General features: G+C 31.1%; 1 protein-coding gene across 1 annotated transcript in view; it reads right to left on the reverse strand.

The window, feature by feature from the left end:
* Positions 1 to 11,377, reverse strand: part of LOC106466619 (chloride channel protein 2-like) — a 48,207-nt gene that overhangs the window by 12,061 nt on the left and 24,769 nt on the right. Inside the window, exons 12-17 of the mRNA XM_022394659.1 lie at positions 10,884 to 10,953; positions 9,961 to 10,071; positions 8,588 to 8,685; positions 7,887 to 8,002; positions 5,538 to 5,674; positions 3,391 to 3,587 (exon numbers count right to left, since the gene is read on the reverse strand). Coding sequence (XP_022250367.1) covers positions 3,391 to 3,587; positions 5,538 to 5,674; positions 7,887 to 8,002; positions 8,588 to 8,685; positions 9,961 to 10,071; positions 10,884 to 10,953 — 729 coding nt within the window. The remainder of the gene's footprint in view (positions 1 to 3,390; positions 3,588 to 5,537; positions 5,675 to 7,886; positions 8,003 to 8,587; positions 8,686 to 9,960; positions 10,072 to 10,883; positions 10,954 to 11,377) is intronic.

Raw genomic sequence — 11,377 nt, forward strand, 5'->3', positions numbered from 1 at the left:
AACCCAATGACCCGCCATCCCCACAAAGTCACTAGCAATAGTCATACCTATATGCAACACATGCTTCACTTCTGGCAACAACCCAAAGATCCACCATCCACACAAAGTCACTAGCAATAGTCATACCTATATGCAACACATGCTTCACTTCTGGCAATAACCCAATGATCCGCCATCCCCACAAAGTCACTAGCAATAGTCAGACCTATATGCAACACATGCTTCACTTCTGGCAACAACCCAATGACCCGCCATCCCCACAAAGTCACTAGAAAGTGACATGACATTGTATTAAAATTGATGAATAAATAAATCACAACCTTGTATGGCTTTGTGGTTTTCATTATTACACATTCTTGTGCAGTTGTGTGTCCATAAAAGTTCAGTTTGACTGGTGTAACCATTTAATTATTACTAAGAAAAAAAAAGCCCCCCCCCCCCGTTCTCACACTCTAATTTATTTAAAAAAAAATTGTAAAACTAAAAATAAAAAAATGCTGGCTTTATTGTATCAGAGAGAAAGATGAATTTATTACTACTTACCAGCTCTATGTGAAATTCCTATATGTTCATAAGCATGTTTTTAGCTGGCATTTTGTCCTACCCACATAAGTGGCCTTGCAAAGTCACTAAAAGTATATTGATAAATGACCCATAGATGTATTTGAATATGGAGTATGTCTTTATGATAGAACTTCTTGTAAGTCCTGAAAGTAGCTTTTTAAACAACGTGTAACTTACTTTGAAGGTAAAAGTTCTCACGATATGAAATATTAATAAATAACTTCAGAATTTTGGCAAAAACCCATCAATAAACAAAGATCCTATCAACTTTCACTATTCTGACTTTTTTTTTAAATGTCTGTTACCTGTATCCTGTTTTCTTTAATTTTTTCTATTAACTCAATGTATCTATTGAAATTAATGTATCATAATAAAATATGGACTGGTACTATCCTTGATGTATTACAGTTCACTGATGATGGGATATGTACATCTTGAAACATCCAAAAACAATTTAAATCTTAGACTACTTTCTTGCCAGCTACCCTACTGAGCATCAGGAAAAACAATTGGCAAGAAGCCCAAGGGTGCTTGAGTTTAGTCAATAGCCATAAAGGGGCACTTACAATTTTTGCCAGGTTATAATCAAAGCACAATTATGAGTATTCAGACCCACCAAACAATGGTCAAAATTATAAAAAAAATGTCTAGCTGCAAGCACAACATTTATGGAAAAAGTTATAGTATAAAACTGATCTATATATCTTGTTGCTCATTGCCCACACACATCTTTCAGTGTGAATTCCCAAGTTTAGAATATCAAATAAAGACAGCTGTGGCATTTCTGTACACTGTATAGTATATTTTTTCTAATCTAATATTAAGAAATTTAACTGTTATTTCAAACACAGGTATAATATTAGATGGTTTATTTAAATAATATGAAATAACAAATGTAATGCTTTCTGGAAATTCACATCAGCTGACTAGTTACAATCACTAAAAGCATCCAAGTCATTAATTGTTGTTGGTTTTTACTAGCAAGGCTGGTACTTTAAAAAGTTTAATGACCTTCACAGATTAATACATCATTATCTTATATTAATATACTTTAGAAACATTATATTTGTTTTTTAATTTAAAAAATACAATAGTTTTATTTCTATAAACACTAACATGTTCTTAATATTTGTTTTGGATATTCACATAAAGCTACACAAGGACTATTTATGCTAACTGTACCTAATTTTGAGTTGATAAGACTAAAGGGAAGGCAGCTAGTGAACAACACTCACAATAAACGTTTGGGCTACTCTAATCAACAAGTGGGATTTGACAGTAACTCTTATAATGCATTCATGGATCCAGAATGTTGAGTGCAAGTTTGTGGCAACAGAAACTGAACCATGAACCCTCAGAGTCACAATCCAGTATACTGACCATTAGGCTATGCCCTTTTCTAAACAGATGCGAGGCACTAGTTTTATTACATGTTATCTATATATAAACATGACTGTATATATAAACATGGTTGTATATCTATATATAAACATGACTTTCCTCTCATATAAATTGAACTTCAACATCAACCAATAAAAATTTCACAATTGGAAGATCAGTTAAAGGATTTTTACTTCCTAACAGCCAAATGATTCTATTTCCACAAAAACAATCACTCATAAAAAAAAAAAAACTAGCATATACAATTTTAAATTAACATCACCTGGGACATTAAGTAAATATCAACAGGGAAAATTAATCGAAATTTGGACATTACTCTTCACACCTCAACTGAAACTTATTTCACTACAAGGTAGTAATTACCTTGAATCCGACCCCTGTACATTTATATTGTGTGTGGTTAGTAAGAAATGATGAAAAGTTTTGTACCTCATAAGTTTAGCAAGTGTACGTGTTAATGTGTATTGAATTTATATCATGGACTAGTTTGATAAGAAATATAAATATACGAAAGGTGATCAAATATTGTTTTACTAAACTCTTAAAAATACAGATTTTATCAAGTTAGAACTTAGTGCTAGCAGTACAAAATTTATTAATGAATCAACCCTCTATAAAAACATACACAGTTTTTATTAAATTTTGCACAACTTTTGAAAAACTCCCACTATAGTACTTCAAATATAATTTTTGCAGATTTTATTCATTTTATTCTTAATCCTAAGTTTGAATAAATATTACTGGAGTTTTTTCAATAATCATTTAGATCTCCCCCCCCCAAAGTTTACAGAATTTAAAACTTGAACAACAGAGAGTGTTATTTCAAGAGAGTGTCATAAATGTTTGTTTGTTTGCACTAGCACAAAGCTACACAATGAGTTATATGCACCCTGCCCACCACAGGGAATCAAACCCTGGATTTTAGCATTGTAAGTCCATGACTTACCAATGACCCATCAGAGGACATCCTAAACTAACAAGAACTTTTTTTTCCCTGTTAATAGTGTTACTTTCCACTAACTTATTACTTACACCTATTGTTTTATTTTGTATGATTAAACGTACACAAAATATTGTTACTATGATAATAACTGCCACATTTTCTAAGGTCTAATAAAATGACAATTATGATCTACTTTTTTAATCATGAAATTATTAATTTATAAATGTTCTTAAATTTAAACTTGATAGCTCATGTCAAACTTCGATAAAAATTATTAGCAATGTGACTAAAATAATATCCATAAAAATTACCAACTTTATAAAATCTTATTTAACACAATATTCATCTTCCACAAGCTATAACTGCCACACTTCTCATTCTTTAGCATAGTTGAGAAATGTCTTTTACTGACAAAAAGCTTCCGTACAATTTTTAAAAATCATTAGTATCTTCAGATTGTAAAACAAAGCTACAATACTCACTTTATCACTTCCTGAAACGGGTATTATTTCAAACCTCGACATTTTACGAGGCTGGTCAGAAAACTGAGGCTTGTTACGTGCATCATCTACTGACTGACGTCTTGCCATTTCTTTTAGTCGGCGTTCTCTACCTAATTGGTTCTCCAATAGTTTCTTAAGCTCAAATCGCTGAATTGATCCCAGAAGAATCATGGACTCTTTAGGAGAAACATAATTTTATTAAACATTTAAAACTTTTGCAACAGATCTTTCAAACATTTAATAAAACAGTCTGTTATCTTTGATTGATTCCAGAAAAAAAAATTATTGACTTTTATTTAAAAAAAAAGAACTTCACCTTCCACTTTTTTTTTATGCTCACGGTTATTCTGTTGAACAATTAACTACTTACTAACAGTTCCGTTTCTTAAAAACAAGTGCTAATCATACACTACTCTTTATTATAATAGCTAAGTGATACAGCCAGCAGTAATCACATACAACTGAACCATCATTACATGTGCTTAGTGACTTTTTAAATGCACCTTCATTAACATTTTATTACAAGATGGAACATTTCAACAGTTTCAAAATATATATATATATTTGCATTAATATTTTAATGTTAGATAAGTATGAAGAAAGAAAAACAGTTACAAGCATGTTAAATGATTTCTTTTTTACTTCAGATGTAAATCTATCGTACACATGCAAGTGAAAATACCGAAAAACTATATTTAATGGTTTTTCCTTTTATTCATGTATCTGATGAGCTTTCAGAATTTCTGTACAAAACTAGAGTAGGGCTACCAATGCATAGTTATTTCTAATTTTGAGCTGACAGACTAGAGGAAGACAGCTAGTCAACAATACTAATCACGAGCTATCGTCATTGTTATAAAGACCCAAACAAATGTGGTTGGAACACGTAGCAAAATATCCTTGTTTTACAATAATAAATAATTGTGGTTTAAAAGGTGTATTACTTTTACTAGTTAAACACCACAACATATACGAGTAAATCGAATCGATCATAACTTTAATAATATGTTTGTAGAAAACCATTTTTACCTAATGTGCATGGATGCACACAATTATAGTAGAAAGTGTTTTTTTAAAAAAACCATGAAACTTGAAAAATACTTAATTAAATTAACTGTATAATTTGGGGCTTATTACTTTTAACTAAAAATGGGTTATTAGTAGGAAGTAACATTTTGCATATTAACAAAAATATTTCAAGTTGGGGATCTAGTGCAACCAGCTGAAATTAAACTTGTTTATTAATTGTTATGGTTTACCTATTATGCCAAAAAAGTGCCAAAACAGGCTATTGATCAATACCAGAGCTCACCACACCTCCCAGACAAACAACATATAAAGTCTCAACTGAAGCAGTATTTATATGATTGATCAATGCCAGAGCTCACCACACCTCCCAGACAAACATATAAAGTATCAACTGAAGCAGTATTTATGTGATTGATCAATGCCAGAGCTCACCACACCTCCCAGACAAACAACATATAAAGTCTCATCTGAAGCAGTATTTATATGGTTGATTAATGCCAGAGCTCCACCACACCTCCCAGACAAACATATAGTCTCAACTGAAGCACTATTTATATGATTGATCAATACAAGAGCTCACCCCACCTCCAAGACAAACAACATATAAAGTCTCAACTGAAGCAGTATTTATATGATTGATCAATGCAAGAGCTCACCACACCTCCCTGACAAACAACATATAAAGTCTCAACTGAAGCAGTATTTATATCAGTCATCTAATAACATCTCAGTTTTTTTGTGTGACTTTAGCTCTCAACAATACTGATAGTAAATTCTAGCAAATCTTTTTTTGTCAGACCCAGTAACCCACTTCATTTCCAAGGGACTATCAAACAAAGATACACTACCAAATATAGAATGCATTTTTCAAAAGGTTTTATGACACCCTCCCCCCTACTATACATATAACTGACAACTGCATGCTTCAAGAAAAAAAAAATATATTGAAAATTTTGTCAAAAGTCTTAGAATTCCCCCAAACTCTATGAGCATGAACCCAAAATCTATTGTGAAGCAAAGTTAAAATTATTAAGTGTATCATGACACACGTATTATATATTTCCTAGGAGAACTCTTCAAATTAACTGAAAACTGACCTGGAGAGTCAACAAAAGGATAGGAATGAAACCGTTTCTTCATTTTCAGAATATTCCCGAGTTCTCTGTAGGTCATTCCTTGCCACACATGCAAAACATCTCGGACCATAATCTCATCAACATAAACATTGTGGGCCCTGAAAATTACCAGAATAACTCATAAATTATTCAGATTCAGAATGTGTTTGTGTGTATCAAATCCAGAGAGCATAAATTATACAAAGGCTTTTCTTAAGTATTATAACTAGAACTATGTTACACATACAGACTACCAGAGAGAACAGATATACAGACTACCAGAGAGAACAGATATACAACTATCAGAGAGATGACAGATATGCAAGTTTTGCTAGTTCAAGGATTTTCTGAGAAGTTTTCTCCATTAATTAAGTTTACGAATTCTACAGGATGAAAGACTTTAGCAACATCAGAATTAAACAGTTCTTGAGTCTATGATTTTAAAACAATCATAAAAAATATAACATCGCTTATAAGGACAATGTAATAATTTCATAAACACAATTGCTTATTGTTGAGGTGAAAAAGTTTTGAAATGAATAAATTAAAGCACAAAAAAAAGGTTTATTCAACAAAACATATCCACATAACACTAAAGGAAAAACTACAGGAAAATAGAGACACTAAATAAAAATAATAATAAAACCATAGAAAATTCCAATGTTTTTACTGTTCAACTGTGAGTCCATATAATGATGTGTCAAATTACATATTCTCAGAAAACTGGAAAGCAGTACTTTTAATTATGGGAAAACTTTCCATTTCCTTTCACAATTTATATACTTGGTTGTAATTTAATTATATACAGGGTTTTTAGTTGCCATAGCAAATTATGAATATTACTGTTTTTTATCAACACAAATAGTGACATTTACCTAAACCCTTACAGCTAATTGGAAATTGATTTTTGAAGAAAATAAAAAAGATACACATAAAACGTCCCAATAAAACATGTAACCACATCTGTACAGTATTTGTTTGTTTTTAGAGTAAAGCCACATTGGGCTATCTACTGTGTTCGTTGCAGGGAATCGAACCCCAAAATTTTTGGTTGCACGACCATAAATGTACCGCTGACTCATTTAGGGACAATGTGCAGTATTAAAATATAACACAGATATGTATATTCAATTTGTATTTACAGAAAGAGTAAATGTTGTTTGAAACCCTGATTGCCATTAGAGCATTTCATTAATCCTTAAAAACAGCCATTAAGAGTCTACTTCATACTTTCAAATCAAATTACTTCTTAAAAAAAAAACCTATCAGGGTTCCAGTCAACTTATAAGCACAGTGTACTTTCTAGACTCTCCATCTTTGTGGGCAAAATCATGGTAGTAATAAATGAAATAGTTGTGAAACATACAATCGTCTTTATTTTCTTCCATTATAAATCATGGTGTTTCTCAAAGTACCGATGGTTTCAATTATTGATTATATCTGTGGCGAGTTATTTATGGCAAAATGAAAACAGCACCAGTAAAAAGCAATGAAATAAAACATCTGTTATCACTGAACTGGCTACATAAAATAAATCTACCACCAAGGTTCTATGACTTTATGATGCCTGCTGTAGCTGCAGTAACAATGACTGGATTATGTTTCTAATTGTACATACCTTTGTTAAGTACTTTAGTCAAGAGGAGGATGAGTCATTAGACATGAGTAAATAATTGCTTCATGTTTTTTTTTAAAGAGCAAATAAATTATCATATTATGACAGGATCAGAATCAACCTTAGGACATAGCAAACTGGTCAGTTGCTTTAGGCCCCATGTTTGAAGTTTAAAAATAGAATCAGAACCAGCTTTAGAGCATAGGAAGCTAGGCAGTTCCTTTGGGCCCCATGTTTGAAGTTTGAAATCCAATAAAATATTCTGAGTTATGTGCCATAGCCAATTTAAGAGAATTTATTTTGATTACATAGGTTCAAGTTGATAAGTATGCAATAGCCTAACATAAAAGATACAAGTATTGTCACCTTTTTACCAACCAGCAAACATGTCGCTAATATTATGATGTCATGCTATCAATCAACCTCATGCACTGACACTGTGACATTGCATGTTTTCAAGCAACTATTATTTCACTTATAGAAGCTGTAAGGTCATCTCTGGACAAAATACACATCATATACACTATTAATATTGTAATTTCTTACAACTGGCTCGAGGAGAACCCCTCAGGAATACCTTATTACATACATGTTAAAACACTAAATAGGAAATAAGTAAATTCATTAGACAATTACATGCATACTATGTATTAAGGAATTACACGTATCAATATGCTAGAAAAATTTACATACAAATAGGTAAAGAACAAACTTACACTGATGAGACTGTAAGAATGGGTGGTAAGTACGGAAGTTTCTTGATTTTAATAATGCTATCATAAATGGAAGGTTGTAGTGACTGGGCAATGGCATTTGATATTAGAACAGCTATCTGTTAGAAAAGAAAGTATTCAGTAATTACCTGTTTATGTGTACACTGTACAATATATCGTCTGATAATAACCTATTAATGTCATTTTATAAATTATAAAGATTGAAATTCAAACATTTCTGTATCATATTGATGGCTAATATTTTTTTTTTTATAATGACATCTTACTAGGTTTACTTTTTGAAATATACACTTATAATTCTTATTTTTTTCCTCAATCACATAAAGAAATGAATAATAAATCATGCAAAACTTGTATATAAATCAGGAACAAAGTATCAACTAATTATCATATAATATACATGTATGTAAAACATATTTCAATGTGTACAGCCCTACAGATTGTATTTGTTAAATAATACATCAGAAGTACACATATTTTATATATAACACTCTCAACCAGCAGTTTGTATGTACCAATATAACATAAGAAAGGTGGCTTACTTTCACCTTGTGTACATGTTGAAGACAACAAAACTAAAAATAAACATCTCTCAATGTTACAGTATATAACCTGACATTGAATAAATCTATGTAATAGTTACCTATCATTAAACAAAAAAAGATCCTGTTAAAGATACTCACAATTACAGGAAGGATGTGTGACATTTGGCCAGTCAGCTCAAAAACAATAACAGACGTTGATACTGTGTGAGTAACACTTCCAGAGAGAGCAGCGGCACCTATGGAAACCAATTAATAAGTTAATACATTCTCTGAGGTAAAACTTAGAAAATGGGTTTCACTGTTATGGTTTTTCTACTGAATGTTCTAGAACTATTAACTCTGTCGATATGTGTGGATCAAAGTGTACATGTCACAACGTTTTGATAATGTTCCAGAACTATTAACTCTGTCGATATGTGTGGATCAAAGTGTACATGTCACAACGTTTTTATAATGTTCTAGAACAATTAACTCTGTCGATATGTGTGGATCAAAGTGTACATGTCACAACATTTTGATAATGTTCTAGAACTATTAACTCTGTCGATATGTGTGGATCAAAGTGTACATGTCACAACGTTTTTATAGAGTTACATTCAAAATGTAATTAAACTACTTATTATCTAAGCCTGCAATCAAAACGTAGTTTATAATTAAAATTTTTATATTATTTAAGTCTTAAGTTATTAATTTCAAAAGGAAACATATATAAATAAATTCTCAATCTGCACCTCTGAAAGTCACACGATGTGCGGAGCTGCGGCTTCTTATTTATAGATTTATGCTCTTCCCTTATAAGGGCTTCGGGTTTTTCAACCACTAAGAAACACATACTATAAATATTGATGGGGCAAAATAAAAAATTTCAACCTCTTATCTTTTTGCTTTACTGATATATCACCATATTTGTTCACTCCACATTGACACACTCCTCCCATAGCCTCTGTCTTTTAAGGCTTATAATTCTCTCAGACAGTATTACGCATTACTAATGAACATGTTTATGAGGGTAGTGACAATAAGAGATAAAGTATAAAGTTTTACCACAAAAACTACTGCTATTCGTTTAAGAGGTTCTAAAGGTTGTTCAAATAAAACACAGAAACTACGCTCAAAATGACTGAGACCTCATAGAGAGTTAATAGGTTCTCAGAGGTAAAACTTACAAAACGGAGTTTCACTGATACAGTTCATCTGCTAGAAATTTCTAAAAATATTAATAAGTTCTTCAAAATTAAGAACTGACAAAATGCTGAACATTCTAGAAGTATTCTCCTGTCATATAAACAGGGGGGGGGCACATTCTCATATTGGATCAAGAGTGAACAATAAGATGAATTAATTAGTATTTTTTTTCCAAATGTTTTACATACTCTACTTTTCTTTTTGTATATTAGTATCAAATGTACTAATAGAGGAATATGTAGCTATACAGCTCTTACCCTTAAAACTAGGCTATTTGATGTAGCACAAAAAAAAACTAGCAAAAACCAATAAACTGTGAAGCTCACCCACAACAGCATAACCACCAGGAATGATTTTGGTCACCGTTTCACCTAGCCTTACTCCGTCGGGAAACCAAGCTGCCATACACTCTCCAACAAGACGGCCAAAAGCAGCACCTATACATTAAAAGAATTAATAAAAGTTACACATTAGAATATTCACCCACAAAAAAAAAATTGTTTAAAGGATCAAGTTGAGCATAAAATCTCCAGTTTTTTGAAAATGCATAATTTTTTGAAACAGCAGAATAACAGCAGGGTAGAATTTTTACTGTTAACAATTCTTTTAAAGACATAACATTATTGCTAACAGAAGTGATTTTCACACATTAACAATTTCAAGTAAAAAATAATTTTACACTAAGTACGCATATTTCAAATTGTAGGTTTTTCATATATAAATGCATTTAATAAGTTCTTCTTGCAGAACACATGCATTTATACAGTCTTTTCATACATGCAAAATTCACCACAGAAATTCAAAATCTGCTCATTTTAGACAAGTCTGCAAAGTTCATAATTCAAATTCAGTTTGATGGTGAAATTTTACCAAACATATTCTCAACAAGAACAACATTATTGCACAAGTTATTTTTGATCAATTAACTGAATAATAATAAAATAATTAATGTATTTATAATTAAAAAAAAGTCAAGACATTCAACATGTGTCAATGTACATAATATTCTAACAACACAAGTTATGCATTACTGCATTTGGTTCAATAAAGTGGCATATATTTGCAGTATTTCTACAGATATTGGTCTATTAAATGTGTTAACTCACAATGGAAGCAAAAAAATCTAAGGATCACAGTTTTAAAAAAATATATCAGATTCTATCAATTCAACAAGGTCTGTGATTGGTAGAGTCAATCAGTGGAATTATGTAAAAATATTCCTCATTTGATTAGTAAAAATATACTTTACCCATTTTGAAAACAGGAATAAAAACACCAGCAGGAACAGGAATTGTTGCAGCCCATGCAGTAGTCAGGAACTAAAATAACAGGAAGTGTAAAGTTTTAAACTTTAAAAAATGTCTTTGATTTTAAATAATTCTCTCTGCTTTTAGAACTATACAATATTTCCTACTTCAAACCAACAAAACCGTCCATCTACCAAGCTCTGTTAGTTGACATAGTAAATAAAATTGTACAAAAATTTAAAAACTGTTGAGCTACTCAGCCATGTTTTTTCGTACAACAAAAATGACAATTAGCAAAACTGTTAAAGAAGCTTACATGCCACCAATTCTTTAAATACCATTGAAAATGAAGATCAGAACTGATTTTTTATTAATTTTTGTTTACTTAATTTGTACTTTAAAAAAAAACTGTTAATCTTAATATCACTTATGTTTTTTTGACAATAAACTCACTTTCGAAATATTTTGAAAGTTTTTTAATTAATTTTTCTGTGTA

Source organism: Limulus polyphemus, unplaced genomic scaffold (assembly GCF_000517525.1).
Source record: "Limulus polyphemus unplaced genomic scaffold, Limulus_polyphemus-2.1.2 Scaffold2325, whole genome shotgun sequence".
In the NCBI taxonomy this organism is placed as follows: domain Eukaryota; kingdom Metazoa; phylum Arthropoda; class Merostomata; order Xiphosura; family Limulidae; genus Limulus; species Limulus polyphemus.